At 37.0% G+C, this 22827-nt stretch overlaps 1 protein-coding gene across 5 annotated transcripts in view; it reads right to left on the reverse strand.

Moving 5' to 3' along the window:
• Positions 1 to 22827, reverse strand: part of TMPRSS5 (transmembrane serine protease 5) — a 30164-nt gene that overhangs the window by 4436 nt on the left and 2901 nt on the right. For 3 of the 5 annotated variants that reach the window (XR_011922743.1, XM_072426236.1, XM_072426240.1), the window contains exons 3-11: positions 20063 to 20161; positions 16049 to 16165; positions 14928 to 15063; positions 14384 to 14497; positions 8890 to 8933; positions 7395 to 7557; positions 6346 to 6527; positions 5443 to 5541; positions 4710 to 4852 (exon numbers count right to left, since the gene is read on the reverse strand). Coding sequence is in view for 4 of the 5 variants with exons in the window: in XM_072426236.1 (XP_072282337.1) it covers positions 4710 to 4852; positions 5443 to 5541; positions 6346 to 6527; positions 7395 to 7557; positions 8890 to 8933; positions 14384 to 14497; positions 14928 to 15063; positions 16049 to 16165; positions 20063 to 20161 (1097 nt within the window). In the remaining variant the exon portion in view is untranslated. The remainder of the gene's footprint in view (positions 1 to 4709; positions 4853 to 5442; positions 5542 to 6345; positions 6528 to 7394; positions 7558 to 8889; positions 8934 to 14383; positions 14498 to 14927; positions 15064 to 16048; positions 16166 to 20062; positions 20162 to 22827) is intronic. The other 2 variants (XM_072426239.1, XM_072426238.1) reach the window with 2 other exon arrangements.

The raw sequence follows: 22827 nt of genomic DNA on the forward strand, positions 1-22827 counted from the left end.
TTCAATTTTTTTCATTATTAATTATTGTAAGGCTTGGCACCTTGTACAAGGGATGGAGAATCTTGAGTTGCTTTTTTTACTTTTTAAATAATTATATCATCCTAAATTTTTTTTTAAGGTTATTGATGGGAAAAAAGACTAAGAAAGGTTGGTATAATGGATAATACATAATTAGGAAGAGCTTACAATAAATTAAGGTTAAAGTTAGGAGGTCAAAGAGCTTACAATCTATTAATGTATAAAGGAAGATGGAGGAGTTGGAGCTTTAAATCTAGTGTATAAGGGATAGTCTATTAAGTAACAAAGGATGATACAGAAAGTAGAAGAGTTTAAAATCTGTTAGGCTATATGGGAAGACAGAAAGTAGAAGAGTCTAAAATGTATTCAGCTATAAGGGAAGATACTATTAAAGGTATAGGAGCTTGCAGTTTATAAGGGTATAAGTGAGGATACATAAGATGTAAAACCTTCGCATTTATTAGGGTATAAAGGTTCACATCAAAGACACAAAAGATTGCAGTCAATTAGGGTATAAAGGAGGGTACAGGAAATGTAAAAGCGCACAATTATTAATGTATAGGGAACATAAGGAAGACATAAAGGCTTGCCATCAATTAGGGTATAAGGGAAGATACAGAAGGTGTAAAGGCTTATATTGTATTAAGGTATAGGGGACATACAGAAAGTAGACGGATTTACAGTCTATAGGAGAAACTAGGGAAGACATACAAGGTGGAAGAGCGTACAAGCTGGTTATACCGGTAATGGTAAACACACTGCAATCTCACTACCAGTGTGAATTCATCCTTTAGGATTGTTTAGGCAAACAATTTATTTAGCAATCTTTCTGGTGTTTAACTTTAGGCAAAACAAATGGGATCTCCATTCAGAGAGAGTGAAGTATCAACAAAGAATGTTCTGGACTGTGAATTAATAATGTTCATCCCTACTTACTCCACTAAGTGACAATGACAAAACCTTTCAATGTTAAGTAAGATATCTGAGCAATTCATTCTTCAAACAGTACCCCCTATATACAGTATCTCACTATCTTATAACATGAATGACAACCTAATCCAGCAGTAATTTTACATTACTTTGCAGAATCATTATAGAAAAGAGCTTCACCATACAAATGCTAATCTTCGGTTAGATTGGAGTACATGCAGATAAAGAAATAAGGATACCTCTTTTATGCGAGTATAATAGGACACTTTAGGTTTTGGCAGATAAAGGATTAAATTTTGACAATGCTACACAGATTTTGAAAAGAGTTTTCAAAGGTAATTTGAGAAGTTAAATATCACTGTTGGATCAGTGCTGTGTCTGCTCAGTTAATATCAGTTTCTTTACAATGGAGTTAAAAGTGAATGTGAAGCAAGAACTTGATGCAACATCAGTATGGATAGCCTGCACTAATTTTAATTTATAGAAAATTACTTATCCAGGGGATGTATTGACAATTAGACCAATTGTAAGATTATGTCCTACATCCATGAGCATTACTGTTATATGTTATCTGAAAACTGAACTCCAGGCTCAAAAGGGTGGTAGGCATGAAGAAAGAAAATTGACACATGCTCTAGGTAAAGTCTACACCAAGCCAAATAAGTTGCTTTAGTTTTTTCTATTTTGGGTAAAATGGGGAAGAATTAGAACTTTTTTACTGCTTTACAGAGCTCAGGGCGATTTGGCTATACTTCCTGGCCTGCCCACAATGGTTTCTCCAGTAAGGGAAAATCTGCAATAGACACAGACAATTATACAAATCTGACAGGGCTTCTCTGTCTGTGTTGGGGCTAGTTCAGATGTACACACATCTTGGGTAAAAATCTGACATGTAAAAAACAGTTCCCAACTTTGTTAATCAATCCGCAATGACCGCTGCTCAAGTGGAATGCCACTTGCTCGTCCTCCCACCTCTCCTCTTCATAGAACACAACAGTGCTGTGCATACAGCTCTTGTTCATTCATCTGTCACTGGTAACGATCAAGAAATATTGTTTCCAGCAAAGATTCCCTGAAGTCCATCAGATGTCTTTACGGGGCTTTAGTGAGGAGAAATGCCTAACAGAGTCCCGGATCACTTTAAAACATGATGGTGGTTCTAATTATTCCTTTACTCGTCCTTTTGGCTTGGCTTACACTTCCACATAACCCAAAAATATACTGCATATAATATAATACTGCATTTAGTTTTTTTCTCTTTGTGCTTCTTTCATCACCATACACATAAATTACCAGAACAGGTTTGACCCTGACAAATCCCTAAAGTAACTTTAATACAGGTAGTTCCCGGGTTACATACGAGATAGGGATTGTAGATTTGTTCTTAAGTTGAATTTGTATGTAAGTCGGAACAGGTACATTATTTTAATGAATGCAGTTTGCATAGATGTTTGTCTCAACATATTATTAGGCAGCATGGTGTCAGTTACCGAATACAATCTTCACTGTGAGCTGATCACAAACAAGCAAATATAAAAAAAACTCTATGGAGCCTATGTAGTGCCCTGGAGCAGGGAATACGTTGACATTTGGACATTTGTGGATTTTTGCCTATTTCCCCTATGTAAAGTTAAAACTTCTTTCCTTTATTTCACCTAAAAGGGTTAACTTGCACTGTTTAATACTTTGTAATTGCATTTTATGTGTTGTAATATATATCCTGTTCATTATCACTATATTTACATGGCTCTGTGGAAAGAGGTAATGAATACTGAGAGATTATTAGAAAAGCAGGTAATTTTCCACAGCTGCCATTCGGTTTAAAGAAGACTATGTTTTGGAGGGAAAATTTGTTTACCACCATGTTTTGGAGGGAAAAATCCAGACTCGTTTACCACCAAAAAGCAGACAGCCTGACCTTTTAAATGTCTGGTTGTAGCTCTGTTGTTATGTCTGGAAACTTGTTTTTGTATGGAATACCTGCTGTGTCATTGCCATTGGGTATCATTGATGTTCTAATGTAAGTCTATACCAGACAGGAGCTGAAACAATGTATCTGTTTGTGCTGAGCTTCTTCACTCCACTCCACCCTCTAGAAAGTTCTAGTCTAGCAAAAACTGTATATAAGGAGAGCAGTCAGAGCCCCTAGTGTGTTGCAGTTAGGGACCAGTGCTTGGAAGAGGAGACTCTGCCAGACTACTGAGTGACCAGAAGAAGACGCTGAGACGGGGATACGCTGCCATAGACCCTGGATCACCAGCCTTGGACCAGGGTACCAGCCTTCTGAAGAGAGAGGGACAGCCAGCTTAGGCCTTTCCTCAGCATCAAACCCTTCTTCTGCCAGGGAGGAGACTGGAGAAGCCAGCCTAATGCGTTGCCTGTATTGTTTTGTACCTGAATTCCTCCAGTAAAGGAACACCCTGGTTTACTGCAGACCCTGACTCTCTGGACTTATTTCCCATTGGGTGCACCACACCTTACCATCCCTTCCGGAGAGCAGCAACACGTGGTGACACCTCGACGGTGTCCGGGGGACCCAGCGTAGCGTTGGGACACACCAAACCTGGCCACTGCACCTAGACATTCATTAATTTCTGGAGCAAAATGTACTTTGATACGGAAAAAGAAACAATAAACAACAATAAGAGCTCAGTCTCAGCTGTGTTTAAAAAAAAAAGTTTTTTTTCGGCAAGTCATGCAAACTGACCCCCTCCAAGCCTCTGTCCTGCACACGAGGGAGAAGGGAAGCCCCGTTCCTATGTCATCTGTATGTCAGATGTCCTTAACCCAGGGATTACCTGTAATGACATTTTGTACTGATGACAGAAAGAAACCTTCAGTGGTAATTTCTGGGAATTCTTCTTCTACATGTGGGGGGTTCAGGTAACCAGGTGATCAAGACGACTCAGTAAAGTTACGGGTACACTTGGTATAGGCTTCCTTCATCTTTCCATGTAACAATACTAGAAGAGCAGAATTTGCAGCACTATTGCTGAGCAAATATCTGTAGTGAAGAATCTCAAATTCCTGTATCAGGGATTCTATAAAACATCTAATACAGATTTCTTCTGTGTTTACCGGGCAGTGTAGCAGGTAGGGACCAGATTTCTTTAAACTTAATATCAATAAAAAAAACCCTCACAGTTCTCAAACACCTTTCCACCCCCACAATCTTGTGTTAGGTTTATATATTTGTAGAATAATCCCTACAGGGAGGAAAAGAAAACTGTATCAGTGTTATTATTCTCTTACCAGCTGTTGGAGTAAGATATCAGCAGCTCCGGGAAAGCATTGTTTTTGTTTAGTTTGATAACTTCTGAACTTGCTTTGTAAAAAAGAGTAGTAAATGACAACCACTGCAAAGCACTGTACAACGGGAAGCATAGCTTGTGTATGTGATAAATTATACATGGAAATAAAGCTTTAAAAATAAAAAGTATTTACATAAATCTGATCTCTTTTTTTATGTTGATCAAAGGAAGGAAATAGTTTTTTTGTAAAGGGTCAGAGCCAAGTGGAAATCAAGCATAGTCACCGGTTTGCAGTTCACTGGCAAAATGATAATATCTATATATTTCTTCCCTTCATATATACATTGCAATATAAGCTGCAAATAAAAAGCATTTTTAGAAAGTAAAAGAACAGATTGACAACACTGGAAAAACAAAAGTACAGTTGTTGCCTGCAGCCATCTATGAGGTTTTGCTTTTTTATTGCAAACAATTAGCAGTATTTAGGAAATACTTTTCCTAAATCCTTACTTGGCAAGCATCAACTTTTCCATCCAGGTAGCCAGCACAGAGCATTCTGGGAGTGATGTCTCCATCGTATATGCAGGAACTGTTGCACTTCTTGGTGCTAATTAATGGTACCATAGCTTCTTTCAGGCTCCGGGGCATATGTGCTGGGGGAATACATATTATAGAAGAATTTCAGTTTGGATTACAATCACCAGTAGACTTACATATAAAAAGGAAATTTTAAAGGTTTTTTAACACTGACATGTTTTTACATTGATGTTTGAAATATTTAAAGTGTATCTATGTTTTCTTTGGGTTTGGGTAGAGCGGGAATGATTAGAACTTATCAGGTTTTGGATTTGGATACACTTTCATTGATTTAATGAAGGTTTTACATGAATAACAAATAATCATTACTAGTATATGAATAAAAACTCATTTTTTAAAGCTGCTGGGGTTTCTAGGGGAACCAGCACTTCCATCATACAAAATTATATATTAAGACAACTTGTCTTAAATGTGTGTCTTTTTTTTAGACTTGTTCAGCTGTTTATTTTTAGCACCAAAACTATTTAAGGGTACAATAACAAGCATAGCCAATCGTGGGCCCCTGTGCAGCACTGACTTGGGGTCCCCTTGCCAAACTGCATCCTAGGGAACATCCTTAGCATTGCCTTGTGAATGCAAAAACTCAAGCACTGTTGGCTGAGAAAGTGTTAAGGTAGTTTTCCCCCAAAGTTATATTAATACTTACTGTTGTCAGGATGAGTATGGCCCCAGCCAGAGACCCAGCACTCCGCACCAGCAGGAAGATCCTGATCATATTGTGGTAGACATACCGGACGTATACTGTCTGTGCAAAACCATATCAGTCAAAATAACGTTCATCACACTTATACAGGAGCATCTGTTGGTTTTTACAAGCATTTTCACGTGATGTGACACATAAACACATGGTATTTGTGCTTTTTTGTGCATTTTTCTTGTTTTAGTAAAAGCTTCAGTATGTTCAACGTGAACCTTTACTTGCCTATTCAGTACAATGTAACAGGTTTCAAAAATTGCAAGCACGATAAGAAGCCATTAACCTAAATCCTGAAATATGCTCTTTCAAAAAGGGATTAAGTTGCTCATGCAAGGGTCCCCCAGTTTTATCTTGCTTCCTTACTTGGCTTGGCTTATAACTATTTTCCATAAAGAGAGAGGAGGAATGTAGAGTAGGTAGTAGGACCTAGTACTGGTTTCTCAAGGAGACAATAGTAACATGCCCTTTTTATCAGAATAACGTCAGGAAGGTTTTGGGGGACACCTATGGCTACCTATGGAGATTTGTGCGATCTGTACGTGGAACATGGTCTGCAGCTCTGGCCGGTGCGCCACCCAAAGTGCCAGAGCCGTGGACCATGTGCTCTGTAGGGATCGCAGGCTCAGACCTGTAATGGGAGAGTGGGTGGGTTCTGGCATAATGACGTCACTATGGGGGAAGTTTCATCCCCTTTGAGTGACACCTAGCTCCGTAGCTGGTTTATTTAGTGGTCCGTGGGTCCGAAAAGGCTGGCGACCAGTGCTCTAAACCAATGTGATCTCAATAAAGCAATATATCTTCTATAAGCCTCATATATGTATGATATTTAATACATTATAATTGTTATTTAACCTGAGTAGTTTAAGGGTTTCTCCAGTTTCATCAGGGCAATATCATAGTCATGACTTCTATCATCATACTTCTGGTGATAAATGATCTTCTCCACTGCAGACACAGAGGCTTTCTGTCTCACGGGTGGATGGCTAGTGATGCCTGCAAGCACTGACCAGCTTGACACTTGTGGAGACCTGTAACTTGAAAGCAATCAACCAATAAAACATAGATATATACACATCCTGGCATTTTTTTGACACTTCAGTAGAATTTAACAATAAATGATTAAGTTTTATATGCATGCACCCTTACATTTTCTTGCTTTGTCTCTCCTAAACCAATAACATGCATTATTCATTATGTATTGCATGAACTGACTTGGTCACATGGGTCTTATATAAAAAATGGGAGCTGATTGTGATGAACATGTATTTATTGTCAACTTTGTCAGCACAGTTTTGTATTAACGTAGCCTACATCTTTTGAAGGGGCGCAATGCCTTTCCCATTGGCCACCTTCCTATTGTAACACCACAAATCAGTCATTCATGTTAAAAGGTGGACTAAACCATAATAAAACTAACCATGTAGATCCAGGAATAAAGATGAGGATAAATATAAAACTTATGCTACTTTCAGTGTTTGCAGTTAGTGTTAACTGATATTTTGACTCTCTATGGTAACAGTATGTATAAGTAATATTTGTACCTAACATTTTCAGCTTATCTGTTCCTGAAAAAACACTATACAGAAATCACACTGTGGAGTCCATTGGTCTCTCTTGGCAGTAAACAAGGGCTCCTGGCAGAACCAACCCAATTTGTGTCACTGGATCAGAAAAAAATGATTGACGCAACAGATAGTATTACAAAGCTAAAATGGCCATTAGCCAGGCTTTGCTCAGTTCAGAGACCTGGCACAGAAAATAATTATGAAAAGTGCGAAAGAGAACTGAACAGTGACTATAATAACGAGAAAAGATTATGTTTCTCTATTAGTTGCTATTCTAATAATTGTACTTTTAATGACACTTTAAACATTAGAGAATGTTTGACTAATAACACCTACTTGTGCACACAGTGTGCAGCAGTTATAATCCACTTAGGTGCCACGATAGAGCCGCCACAGACATGCTTATTATTAAGGTACAAGCTGACTTGCCATGGCCAGCGACCTAAGGCGACATCACTTCCTCCAATAATCCTGGAAGACTTGGAGCGGGACCCACATTCTGTAGAAATAGCAAAATGACATTTAATTTACCACACTTTTTTGCTCTCCAGCGTACCATATACCTACTTGAGCAGATGCAATTTTAAAAGGAACATCTGCAATTTTAAAGCTACAAAATCAATCCTACAAATTTTTTAATTGATATACATGAAACAGTCATAAAAAGAATACATTAACAAGCTGGTGTGGCCAAAAAGTTATAGATAATCATGAATAATGAACCACGTTGAACAGACCAGTATTAAACAGTTTTTCTCTATGATTTTGCTTTCAATCGCTAATAATATTCAACAGTTTGGTGTTTCTTTCTACCCATAAAAAGCTGCGCAATCCCTACAGCATGCAGTTCATTACAGTGACCTTAATTGACCACGTTTGCTGAATCATTGTAAGTGATGGTATCGTAATTGCAAATTTGATTTTTGCAGATTCCACCTTCTCCTTGCTAACCTGATGAAATAGTTACTTTAAACTAACTCTAGTATACTTACCTTTCTGTTCTAGTCTCAGAGATGTTGTTTATGTCATCACTTCCATGTTAAACTGTTTACAAGTAATTTGTAAAAATGTACTTATGTAGCGATAAAATCTTCCATAATGTTTTACCTGCCTCTCAGGTATGTCTTTAACACAACCTAAGACTAGTTGGTAAGCCAATAAACCCACCAGCATGTTTTTGGTAAGAAACATTCATAAAACTCCATACAGGTAGCGTGGCGATCAAGATTTAAACCTGTGGCCCTTGTGAGCCACAGTGAGCCATCATGCCAGAACTTTCTTTAACTCGTATTTCTAACCATGCCCCACTTTTTTAAATGAGTAGGTGAGGATCATCTCACCCAGTTTCTTTTACTGTCTGTCTCCCCATTAGTTAGATTTTACCATTATGCTTGTCCAGGTGATCTTTATTACAGACAAGAATTGTATGCAAATCTAAAAATCCCAAACTTTCACATGAAAAATGGTCATTTTGTTAATATTTCTTTCCTTCTTTTCAAGAAATCTTCCTAATGCGACACAGTGCAAGAAAATCTGATTGGGGTTTTGAGCCTTCCCTACCATATTAAAAAACTAAAAGCTTGCGGGCCTAAATACACTTTACATTAATGCTTCATGTTCTTATGAAGGTCCTTCTGCAGGCACCTATGGTGCTCAATGGTGAAGTTATAATGCTATGTTTCTGTTACCTTATTATACTCCTGTATTATTCTATTTTCCCAAGCTGTACCAGTAGAGACAAGACACCCATTTCACCCTTGTCATGTAGACAGTAAATGGTATGTTACCGAGTTAATATTGCGACTTTTAAAATGTAGGAGAATTGACAAACCTGAACACTTCAGCGCAACAACGTGACCGGAAACACAATCTCGCCTGTAAACAAAAAAAAAAAAAGAAGATTTTAAAATTAACACAAATATGCTACAACATTAAGAACTTAACATTAAGAATTTGTTATGGAATTGGGTGAAAGTGTCTGGGTTTGGCAAACCTATGCCAAAGGTATTGTTAGAGTAGAGCACCAGTGTAGGCCATGGGAGGCAAATCTACCTCTAAAAGGATCATTTTCTTTGGCTATTTTCTCTTAGGATTAAGTGTTCTTGGGGTGTTTTCTCTTAGGAGGAAATGTTTTTGACTATTTTCTTTTCAGATTGATTGTTTCTATTTTCTCTCCTTAATGAATATTCTTAGGGTGTTACATTCTCTTTATGTTCTTAGGCTTCTACCAGTGTGAACTGTTTAACAGGTACATAGAGAGTCATAGGAATTAAAATGAAATAACCTGTTGATAGTTACATAGTTACAAAGTAGGTTAGGTGCATCAAGTTCAACCACTAGGGAAATAAATTTATCCCAGATAAAAAACCCTATAAGACATTGTTGGTCCAGAGGAAGGCAAAAAAATCTGGGTACAGTTTGCTTCAACAGGGAAAAAAAAATCCTTCCTGATTCAATGAGGCAATCGGATGTTTATCAGTTTAACGGTCTCTGTTATCTTTACTTTAAAGCCTTAATACCCAGTTATATTCTGTGCTTCTAGAAAAACATCCAGCTTTTTCTTAAAGTAATCTATACTAGATGCTGAAACTACTTCCTGAGGGAGCCGATTCCACATTTTCACAGACCTTACAGTGAAGAAACCCTTCCTTATCCGGAGCTTAAACTTCTTTTCCTCCAGACGCAAAGAGTGCCCTCTTGTTCTTTGTAATGATCTCAAAGTGAATAATTTGGAAGAGAGATCTCTATATGGACCATTTATATATTTATACAGGGTGATCATATCCCCCCTAAACGTCTCTTCTCAAGGGAGAATAGATTCGGCTCAGCTAATCTCTCCTCATAGCTGAGCTCCTCCATTCCTTTTATTAGTTTAGTTGTCCTTCTCTGCACTCTCTCCAATTCCACAATGCTCTTTTTGTGAACTGGTGCCCAAAACCGCATATTCCAGTTGTGGTCCGACCAATGCTTTGTACAGGGGCAGGATAATGTCTCCATCTCTGCAGACTATTCCTTTATAATACAAGAAAGTACTTTACTAGCTTTAGATATTGCAACTTGGCATTGCATGCTATTGTTAAGTCTATGATCTACCAGAACCCCCAGATCCTTTTCCATTTCTGACTCCCCCAAATGTATTCCCCCTGGACAGTATGAAGCATGCATGTTGTTAGCCCCCAAGTGCAAAACTTTACATTTATCTATATTAAATGTCACTTGTCACTTGGCTGCCCAATCAAACAGTACATCCAGGTCTGCTTGCAGATTATAGACATCCTGTATGGAGTTAATTCCATTACATAGTTTGGTGTCATCTGCAAACACAGAAATGGTACTTTTATTTCCCAAACTCTATATCATTTCTAAAGATGTTAAACAGTAAAACACTGAACCCTGGGGTACACCACTAATAACTTTAGACCACTCGGAGTGTGAATCATCAATTATTACTCTCCGGATGCGATCTTTAAGCCAGTTCTCTATCTATTTACAGATTGACTTTTCTAAACCTGTTGACCCTAACTTGTATATTAACCGTCTGTGGGGTACAGTGTCGAATGGTTTAGCAAAGTCCAAGTATACTATATCAACTGCTACTCTACTGTCTACCTGTTTACTTACTTCCTCATAAAATGAGAGTACATTTGTTTGACAACTTCGGTCTTTCATGAAGCCATGTTGACTATCACCTAAAATATTATTTTCTAGCAAAAACTCCTCTATGTGGTTCTTTATCAAACTCTCTAGGACCTTTCCAACTATGAACGTTAAATAACTGGTCTGTAGTTACCTGGTAATGACTTTGCTCCCTTTTTGAAGATAGAAACCACATGGGCCTAATGCCAATCTATCAGTACCATGCCAGTGACTAAAGAGTCTCTACAAATAATGGCTTTGAAATAACTGAGCTCAGCTCTTTGAGGACACGTGGACATAATCCATTGGGTCCTGGTGCTTTGTCAACCCTAATTTTGTCCAACTGTTTCTCAATCATATAAACTTTGAACCATTGTGACTCATTTAAGGCAGTGACATTGCTATTATGAATTTGGACTTGAGCTCTGCCATTTTCCTTTGTGTACACAGAGCTAAAAAAAGTGTTCAGTAAATCTGCTTTTTCTTTATCCCCAGTTAGCAACCCAGAGACATTGTTTAAGGGGCCTACATGCTCAGATCTGATCTTTTTGCTATTGTTATATTTAAAAATTTCAGGGGGTTTGCCTTACTTTCCTTTGCAGTTTGTCTTTCATTTTGAAGTTTTGCACCATTTATCTCCTTTTTACATCTTCTGTTATATTCTTTATAGTTTTCAAACAAAGGTAAAGGTGATCCTCCTTCATTTTTATATTTTTGGAATGCCCTTTTCGTATTACTTATGGTTTTTATAACATCAGCTGTAAGCCACATAGATTTTCATTTTAGCCTCCTAACCTCCCGAGCGGTCTATTTCCATCCAAATTTCCATGCAAAAAGCGGTACAATTTTTTGCATGAAAATTTATTTTTCATTGTAGGCTATAATTCTTAGGCATAACTCACCCGTATTTAATACATTTAACAAAATGATTAATTAACTTTAAATAACAAAACACAAAAATCTGTTAAAAAATAAATAAGAATAGTTAAGCATGTAATATAACTGTACAGTAACATATATAATATATATATATTATTATAATTTATATATTATATGAATATTTCTTTGCATTTGACTCAATACAGCTATTTTGTATTAAATTCAATACAAAATAGTTTGAATTACCCACTGATCCTCCCGCCCGCATCGGAAACCCCGGAGATCGTCACTGCATTTGCTGTCTGGAGATCGAGGAGGAAGGACGTGTCTTTAGGACTTTAGGACTTGGGGACCAAGCCCGATGCCAGGGGACAGCGATGGAACAAGGCGAGTGGGGTTTTTTTTTAGTTAAAAGCTACCCCGAGTGTGACTCAGGAATACCGATTTTGTGCCTGGAAAATGCACCCCCAGTAACACTTGGGAATACTGCTGGGGGGGGTAAACCTATTACCCATTGGAATATATTTTTCAGTGTGCTTTTGTAGAACAGACTTGAAACATTCCCATTTCTGTTCTGTGTTCTTTGAGGACAATATTGTCGCCCAGTCCAAGTCACAGAGAGCCACCCCTAATAATGGAAAATTTGCTCTGTTTTTATCTTTCCTGTTTTTGCTTCCTGTTTACAGCTTATATTATGGTCACTACTACCCAGATTCTCTTTTATATGCACATTTGTTATAAGCTCTGCATTGTTAAAAAGAACTAGGTCCAGAAAACTATCAGTTCTAGTTGTGGCTTCTATAAACTGTTTCATAAAATTATCTTGTATTTAATTCCCAAATGTCCTCCTTATAATCCCTCCTCCAATAATTAATTGTGTATTGTGCATCCCTACATTCAACTCCACCAATAATGCCTCAACCTCATTGCTTGCTCCATCCATTTCTTCTTTCACATTAACTTTCAGATCACTTCTCACATACAGACAGACACCACCACCCTGACGTTTGACTCTGTCTTTACGAAAGAGAGTATACCCAGGAATTTTGACAGCCCAGTCATGTGAAGAACAAAGCCAGGAATCAGAAAAGCCAACTAAGTCATAATGCTCTTCACTCATTAGGCTTCCAACTCCCCTATTTTGTTTGATAGACTTCGAGCATTGGTGAACAGGCTCTTTAAACCATTGCTTCATTTACTAGCACTGTTTGCCAAATCCTTTTGTTTTTCAGTACAAATAGTGCTGCGCAGTCCAATGTTTGTGTGTAACATGGGAAGCTCCTTATATTTATCCATAACCCTCCCCCTAACTATCCCCAATCCACCCTCCACCAGTGTCTGACCCCTGACTAACCTCTCTGCCATGTTATTTAACTGTCTGACCCCCCTCTGTCCTAATTTAAATATCCCTGCTCCATGCCCCTAAATCTTTCCCCTAGCACAGCAGACCTCCTTTAATTTAGGTGCAAACCATCTCTGGCATACAGGATGTACCTCAATGAACAGTAAGCCCAGTGCTATATGAATCCAAACCCTTCCCTATGACACCAAGACTTAAACCATATGTTTAGCTGTCTAATTTTCTTAAAATTGAAACCTAGTTCCCTAAACTGATTTTTAAGGCTCCTCCATCTTCTATCTATCCTGTCATTGGTTCCAACATGGACCAAGACAGCTGGGTCCTGTCCAGCCCCATCCAGTAATTTGTCCACTCGGTCCACCATATGCCGAACCCTGGCAAAAGGGAGACAGCTAACCATTAAGTTGAAGGGATCAGTCCTCCTTATCATAGAATACCCTATGACAACCAATTGTCTTTTCCTTCCTGCGTTTCCCTCCCCACCCCTACTAGATGGGCTGCTCTCCTGGCTGTTAGGGATAGCATTAACATATAGAGTTGCCACCACTGGGTCTGCCACCTGCACATCTTCACATATGTGAAGGGCGCCATTTGTGCACACATATGGCAGACTGCGCACTGAACCAAACTTTCCACCTTGCTACCACTCATTTTCCCAGTTACAATGTTTGTATACAAGGAGTTATAAAAATTTACTTATAGTTTGTGGTTACTATAAAGGTTTCAACTTCTTTTGTTTGCAAACTCCTGTGTTTTCTAATGTCACTTGATTTCAAGCCACTTGTTTCACCAACCAAGAGTGAGCAAGCTCAAGGTGAATCTGCCAAGAACTTAAATCACCTGTGAAACCTTGACCACTCCCCCTTGGAGGTCAGCAAGGAAAGCGGAAAAAAAGCCATTTAAAACAAAAACAGACAGTCAAACAGACACAACCCAACAGTCAGACAATGCACAATATCCGAAAACAGTCTTTTCTAATTCCACTTTATTCCCAGCCACTGGTTTCACCAGCCAAGAGTGATGATATGATTTAGCAAAATAAATAATATATTCAGTTACAGTTCAAAAAAAAGTTTTGTATTAGGCTTGCAGTTTTTCCAGCTAGTAACTTGTAAACCAACCGAGGCATAATTAAATAAAATATGGAAAGCATTGTTAATGATTTGTGTCAAATAGTCAAGCAAAAGCTATGTTTTTAAAGAAATGAGTGGCCAATTAGAGGATATAAAAAATCTGAGCTGAGGGAAATTAGAAAAGATCAAATATCTAGGGATGTATTTATGAAGCAGTAAAATATGCAAGCATGTGCCACAGGTGAATCTTCCAGGTGCATGTGTTTTAAATTGGAGGAAACAATTAACCACCTGTGAATGTTTGGTGAAGTCCATTGATTCCTAATTTGATTTTAAAAATCATGTTTATGATCCTTTGAGATCTGGAAATAACATACCTGGTCTGCCAAATATGTTCTGTTGAAGTAGTCTGAGCAAAAGGGATCTGCGCAAAACCTCGAGTGTGATTTAGTCTGAAGTTTGTCAGATTTACAGCTTTGTGGTGCAAAAGCCTTTGGGAAGTTATTGAAAAACACAACAGAAAAAGTAAGTTAAACAGTGCTGGGTACTTTGATAATTATAATGATAGAATAAAAATTCTTAACTGAAAAAAAAAAAAACATAATTAACCAAAAATTTAACAGATCCATGATTGGCATGAGAAACATGACTAAAGGCGATATTAGTTGGCTTTCTTTTGAATTAGAAATTGCATGCAGAATACCTGTTGAATTTCATTAGTATTCACAGTCATTGCTGAGTTATATATAACTAATAAATAATTTTTGGAAAGAAAAGAACAAAAACTAATAAAAGAAAAGAATAAAAAAAAAAAAAGGAAAGTAACTGACATCATAGAGGTGCAAAAATGTAATCACTTTGAAATGTAAAACGATTACGCAATCGCAAGTTATCACAATATATAGAAGTGGAACTTTGTACCTAATATACCCTAGACGTTTACACATAAGTGTTGCCCAAGCTGAGTTCCATCCTTCATGGCATGTTAGGAGCCAGTCTTGTCTATATTCCACCTGAACTTCCAACAAGAAGTTTTCTGTGTTTATTCTGAAAGATACTGAAACGATTGTTTATGAAAGAAGGTTTTCTTAAGCTAAAAAGAAAAAATCTGGTAATGAAACTTTTAATACAAAAAATAAACTTTTGGATTAGACCACTGATTGGTCATGTTTGACAAACTAAATGATCAACAGTGCAAAGGAGGACTTTCTTTCTCCCTAAACTGTATGGCCAAATGATTGTTAAAACCTAATTATTACATCTACGTACTTGCCCGTATGTATGTGGGTATACCTTGAAATTACTGAGTTTAGGTGTTCAAAGACTCTCTAAACCAGCGGTCGCCAACCGGTGGTCCGTGAGAAAATTTTGGTGGTCCGCGGCTCTGGCCGATGCGCCCCTAAGCAGGGTCAGAAGAAGGACCCTGCTGGGGAGACGCAGTGGCCAGAGCTGGGGACCACATCGCCCATACAGATCCCAAGATTAGGGAAGTGGATGGGTTGAGTCTCTGGACACAACTCAGATCTGCCATGGGAGAGTGTGTGGGTTCTTGCATCATGACATCTAAAGGAAAACTTTCTTCCCCTTACAACCAGGAAAGTTATGGTCAGGTTTTCACAAACTTTTGACCATATAATACAGCCCAATGAACTGTCATGTGGGTAATCCAGTAGTACCTGTAGGTCATTGTAGGCTGTATTTCATTGATTTTATTTGCACATCTCATAGCAGGTGTAACTGTGGGATTTTTACAAAAGTCAATGTTACATACTCTCATGTAAATATTTTTAGATTTTGGTTACCTGTCATGAAGCACAATGGTATCCAGATGCTCAGCACTGTTGGACCAATTAAATGTGATTTATAATTGGCTGGCAGAAGCTACCACTGCCTTGATAATTAAAGCCTGTAGGTATGTTTTCTTTGATATACTAAAATTCATGCTTCATCTTTTTTAATGGGAAAAATGAGCCAAAGAATAATAATTGATTCCACTGTGATGCACACGATAGCTAATTAGTATTTATAATCTCTTCACAAACCTTTTTTGCTTGGAATTGTTGACACTTCATTGTCAGTATCATTGCATCGAGAGGTCACTTCAGCATCTTGTAATGAAACAGAACCTTGGTAAATAAGGGGCTTCATCAAATACTGCACTGCAAACATTAAAATCAAGAAAATTAAAGTTCTCTTTCTCAGATCCTGTAATCATTCTGATATAACAACAATTGCCAGTTGTTGATAAGGTTGGTGCAAATGCATGAAATATTGCTTTACAATAACAGATGATTCTTACATAATTGTCTTGTTCTACACAACATCTTTCTTCCCCATATATGTCTTATAAAAGAATGGTAGTCAATAATATATATATGCAATGTAAAAGTATATTAAGACTGAATTCTACAAAAACTTTCTAGGGCAAATCAGCAATTTATTTTGTAATGAATAACTTTATATTTTTAAAGGATAAAAAAATTGTATGTAGTCCTGGAATGGAATTATTACTAAAGTAGACACCACAATTGTAAGCGTTCCTAGTACAACTTTAGATGGTTAACAGCCAAAGACATGTAATAACTGCAAAAAAACTTCTACAGTATTCATATTCTACACACTTATAACATGTAAATGAGAGATAAGGGAACACTATCTTAGGATACTAATTAATATGCATAACGTTAGTATTAAATCCCCCGATAAAGCATTTATTAATTATGCACACTTTTTCCAAGAAGGAATGTCTGAGTAGTGGATACTCCTGTGTATAGATCTGTATCATATCTACAGGGTGCATTGACAAACAAGCTGTCAAGGAAAATCAATTAAGATAGAAAGACATGGATGATACAGGTCTGTTTACCAGTGCCCAGATGTTACCACTTAATTATATTATATATTAAAAAAAAATCAATGTGTGTAAATTAAAATATGGATATTACTTTGCTGGGGTATGGGACCTTTATTTGCAGTTTAAGTATACTTTGGCAACCAAGTAAAAGTTAACTAATAAATGTTACAGCAATCCGCTACAATGTCCACTAGCACAACTTTTCTACCGTTGTCCAGGGTAGAGTGTAGAGACCAGGCAAATTGGGAATACTTTTGCTTGTGCTTGATGGGTGTAATAGGCACAGTCTCTGGTCTGGTAAGCAGATTCTGGCTGGTAGGCAATCCCTGGGGCAACATCAAGTGGACAACTCATTTTGCCCCCCTGAGATAAAACATTTTGGCATCCTTCTCACTTTCTTAACATTGACATAAATTTGCTGTTTTTCCTAGTACTTGAAACATGCTCATTCTTGTCGCCTAAATTCACAAATATTTGCTATACTTGCATGACTCAGGATCAGCAACCTATCACTCCCCAGTACTTAGTTGAGTCTGCCCTATTGGGTCAGAAAAGCATATCTGTCTTTCACAAAGTATGGTACACCAGACCCATGGCCAGGTATGCCTATACTAAGAGGGCTGGTGAAAATGTGGCCCATTATTTTATTACAACCATGGGCCCATGAGAATCAAGCAAGTGTATCAACAGAAAGAGCGCTAGAACATCATATTGCTATGAGCCTTTCCTTAACAACATCTTAGAGATTATTTGTGATGCCTTAAAACAAGAAGATTTTTGATTATTGGGTTGGGGGATAGCAATGTTGAATATAAATGCCTTTACTCCTATACACTTCCCCTATTTTATTTTGAGGGGCTTTGGAAGTAGGAAAGTGCCTGACATTTCAAATAGCTAGTATTTTGTTCCACAGCCTTGTACTGACCCTTTTACTGGACTCTTTTTAACCCTTTTCTATTCTGATATCCAATATCCTCTATCAGTGAAAAGGAGGCAGACAAAAGATGTAGAAATTGATACAAGCCATTTATTTTACAATGTTGAGTCCCTAGTACCTTTATCCCAATAAATAAAATTCCTATATATGAAAGGAAAGCACTTCTATCTTGGAAATACCTGATTTTAATAGAATGATGTTCCTTTTAGCTTCATAGGCTAATACCGTCAGGTAACTAAAATGTGGTTTGTAGTTGATGTTAGATTAATGTTAAAATTGCTGTTGCTAGCCCTGATGTAGTTAATGCAATTTTTTTTCTGAAACTTTTCTGAAACTTTTTCTGAAACTCATCTCGCTCATAAAATTAAAGAGTCAGCCACATTACCTCCTCAATCTTCCATCCAGACGCAGGCCATGGGTTGAGCTAAATGGCACTCATGTGTGCCACAGCTGGGCCATGCCTCTGTATGCTTAATAGAACTCACCACTACCAGAAATGCCTGCACTGAAGGTATATTGCATGCTGATGTGAAAAAGACTACAAAGAATGTGTCCAAGAAAGAGGAAGGCGTGAGGTTATAGTGGCCATCATTCAATCCAAAAGAATGGCGGAGTCCCACTGTGCAGAACCGACCACTCTTTTTCGAACACATTGGCAGAAAACATAAAAGGGTGGCTTAGAAATAAAAGCAATTCAGTTATAAATTGCTATAACTGTTGTAGATGCATATCAAAATATATATGTTCACATCCTTCAAATAATTCTTATTCCACTCCTTCATCCATGTTTATCTAGTTTGAGCACGTTCACTTGCACATTCATAATAGTATGAGCCATGTTTCACTGATGTGCATACAGTGGTAGACTGGGAACTAATAAAAAACCTGTTTATTCCTTTATATTAAATGTATGGATATTGGCAGACATGGATTTCGAAATAATGAGCTATCATGAGACCTAATGCTGATAGAATAAGAATTCCCCATTTCAAAGAGCCTTTAATTTTAAGCAATTTAATACAAAGCTCTTTTGCAATGCAGTATGAATGAAAGCATGAATAAAGTAACTGCATATTGTAGCACATTTCTGACTTTGCAGTGGCATATTTTGCCTGCAGAGCAGCTTCATGGTTTCCACATAGAATAAATGTATATATTGGCCATAAAAAGACTTGTGACTTGATTTCTTTCTTTATGAATATTTTATTCTAAATAGAAAGCTTGCATAATGTGCTTACAGAGCTACTTATTAGTTCATATTTTATCTATGTTTTCACACACACAGGGACAAAACTGCAAAGTGCTTGTAAATTTTAGAAGTTGCAGGTACCATTTAGCAATTCATAGTACTGAGGATTGCAAAAATTGGAGATAAGAAAAAAAGGAATATATTTCAGCTAATTACCAAATGATAGACCAATTACAGGTTGATTTGTGTAAAAGCTTTTAAAAGTAAATTGAAAGCAACAATTTAAGTCTCTCTTTGAACTACTAATGCTACTCAGGAAATATTGCAACTCTACTAATACTGCTGCAGCCATATCATTTGATGATTTACAACCTTCCAATTCCAAGTACATATATGGACCTCAGAAAGTGGGCTGAGCTGGAATAGAATGCTAGGCTTGTCCATTAGAAGTGGAATGCAATAAATACCAGGATTTAAAAAGGAGTCACTAAGGTAATAAACTGGAGCCAGTTTAAATACATGGCCTCCCTATATGGTTTGACTGAGCCCTTCACTAAGCTAGCAGAAGATCATATATAACAAGGTACTGGTAACTATAGAAAATTATGCCTACAAATTGTTTTAATAATTATCTATAATTATTATAAAATCAACAATAATGAATAACTATGTATTTACCAGTGGCGGACAAAACCAATGCAGAACTAACAGAACTAACCATGCAGAACTAACTTGGGCCTCCCACTGATAGTTACCAGAACTGTTAATTCTGTGCAAATGATCCTCTTGAAAATCCAATGTCTGCAAAGGAAGGGGTCCATTGTCTGCCCCCATGTGCATTGCAATCAGTGCCGTAAGTATGGCCCTGGCTGTGGGTGCCCCTTAAGCACTCTTACAGCTGCACACTTTGCATCTCCCCATGTCCTCCCCTGGTATTCATAATATACCAAATATTGATAATATTTCATCATAGAGGATTTCATATGGATATGGAAAAAGTGCCCCATTATCTTTAAGATATCACTTGAATTTGCTACCTACATGGCAACCACCACAAAACAAAACATATTTATTACCTAATACGTAAACTCCAACAGCAGTCCCCGTAACAATTCCAGCTGCAAGAAGAAGGATCAGAATCTTCCGGATGCTACATCGTTGTTCTCTTGATTTTTCTAGACATGAAATATTAAATGTTTAGTATTTCTAGTAATATGCACTAGCTACAGTGTTCAGGTTTTAGTTTAATTCTAGATTTTATATCATTGGTGCTTACCTGGAAGATCACTGGTAACACCCAGGCCATCTCCATCATAAGCATGAACAATATTAGTGTTACAGATAATATTTATATAATCCAGCCAACCATGGATTTCTGAACCTTGGATTGGTATTACAAATACTACTGTGCATTAATGCTGCTGTACTTGACATTGATGATAATATCTAATAATAAACCTCCAGGCAGATATAAAAGGCAAACCTATGAATGAATACAACTCTGTATTTATTACTACACCATTAATTTACTAAAAAAAAAAAAACTGAATTTTACTCCTGTACTTTCCAGAAATTGGGAGAAGCAGCAAAAGGAGCCAGCATGTTGTGCTAAAGTTCTCCTTTTCTAAACAGAAATATATTTACACAAGCTACACAATATAGAGATAAGCTCATTAGTTTTCTGCTTCTTCTTATATTATCCTTTTACTGCCTGGAAGAGGAACAAGAACTGTAAGTGTTAATCTGCCATAGAGGTCTCCTGGCCTGCCAGGTACCTGCCGGTAACCACATTAGCTAAAGCTGTGGTACTGTTTTTTACAAAAGCAACTGCACGGCCAAAAGTGACTTGTCACTTTAAATAACTGCGCCATATTCAGCTGCAGCCATGTGCACAAAAAAGTCCCCATACTCACTTGAATTGGGAAGAATGGTTCCAAAGTTCAGTCTGTGGCAAAACACTGTAGCTCACAACAGGGTCTGAAATGGTCCTAATTTTTTTAAACAGTACCTAATTGTGTAGTATACCTTCTCTGGATTTGGAGACTCCTATCTTGATTTGACAATATTTTGTATTACAGGCTGTATAGGTATTGGGCCTGGTTTCATAAAGCTACCCAAGACTGGGGAAGATGGACTATCATGGGAAGGCCTGTGTGATCAGCAAACCAGGAATGGATCTGGTCCAAAACTAAAAACATTTGTTACAGTGATTTTTATGAACGCCATTCTAGGTTTGGTGGATCACCCAAGTGATAGTTTATATTCCCCAGTCTTGGAGAGCCCTAATAAATCAGGCCCATTGTATCTCAACCAGAAAAGTATGCAAAATGGATATTAAAATGTAATTTTTAGGTTTGAAAATGACTTAAGGCTAAAAATATTAAATACTATGATATATGTTGAGTAAAAAGATAGTAATGTAAAATGTTTATTTTGCACAATGTTTGCACGATATGTTTTAACTATATTCTGAGTAATAATGGAATAATTTTGCATTTCATTTTCAAGCACACAATTACAAAAATAATTAAATTCTCTTTGTAAAATTTTAAATATAAGTTGATGTCGAGTAAATGAATATACAATATCCCAAGCCAAATACGTCAAAATTGCTATACCCATCCTATTTTGTGTAAATTCCCCCACCTACTTGATTGTAAGCTCAGGGTCCTCTCCTCCTGTATCACTGTCTGTATTCGTCCGCAATTTGCAACCCCTATTTAATGGACAGCGCTGCGTAACATGTTGGCGCTATATAAATCCTAATAATAATAATAATAATAATATTAATAATATTAATATATTTCCATTAGGTATTTATTAAAAACCTCCATGTCGTTACAATTTGTTTGGTAACAAATCATTGATTTAGGGCCCAATTTATAAAACAGGAAATCAGACATTCCCCCAAACATACCCTTATGGGAATCTTTCAGGTTGATGTGTTTCAATGGCAGCAATTGATTGCCACCTAGATATGTTTTAGGGAAGATTTCAAATAATGACCCAAGAATTATTCCTATCACTGCTAAGTTTTCACCAATACTAGCAGACATTGATAGGTTTAAAAAGCGTTTTGTAATGCATTCAACCTTTGAATGCAACAAACACTCTACTCAGTCTGGTAAAATGGCTATTCAATGTTATCAAGGCAGAAGTATAGTAATAGTATTCTTATAATTAAATGCTGTCTTTGTATTTCATGCTGTGACCTCAAAGTCGACCCAAAGTAAATATTTTTGAGAACATACCCAATAAGGGCAGCATTTGCATACTGTTTCCTGTTTTATGTAACTTCAAACAATTCTGTAACCATCCCTATAGTGATAAGTTATCACACTCTGTGTTTTATTGTAACAAATTAGAGCGTTATTGAAATCCATTTATTTGCAGTTAAATTATATTTACAAAAGGGCAATTACATAAAATTCTTCTCCCTATATAATTATTGTCAATAGTCTTTGCTCTTAACAATGGTTCTTTCTCTGTATTTCTTGTTTTCATAGGATTTTTGTAATATTCTCTCCATCAAGGACATTTTAAAGGTCCTTATTAAATTTAACAAAGCAGAAATGTAATAAGTATTGCTGTGCACAAGATCATATCACTATTGTAAAAGAAGCCTCTTGAGTCAGAGGAGCAAGATCCAATTATGTGTTTCTATTACAAAAGTCAAATCTTCAACATTATCTGCTTTTTTTTAAATGTCATGAAATAAAAGGCAAACAAGCTTCTTTTTGGCTATTGAATTGAGTTCTTATTATGTAATGTTAAAAAATTAAATTTGAACGCCTAAAAATTCTGCATTTAAAAAGTGAAACTAGAGGCAGGCATCAGCAAA

Source organism: Pyxicephalus adspersus, chromosome 11, assembly GCF_032062135.1.
Source record: "Pyxicephalus adspersus chromosome 11, UCB_Pads_2.0, whole genome shotgun sequence".
Taxonomy (NCBI): domain Eukaryota; kingdom Metazoa; phylum Chordata; class Amphibia; order Anura; family Pyxicephalidae; genus Pyxicephalus; species Pyxicephalus adspersus.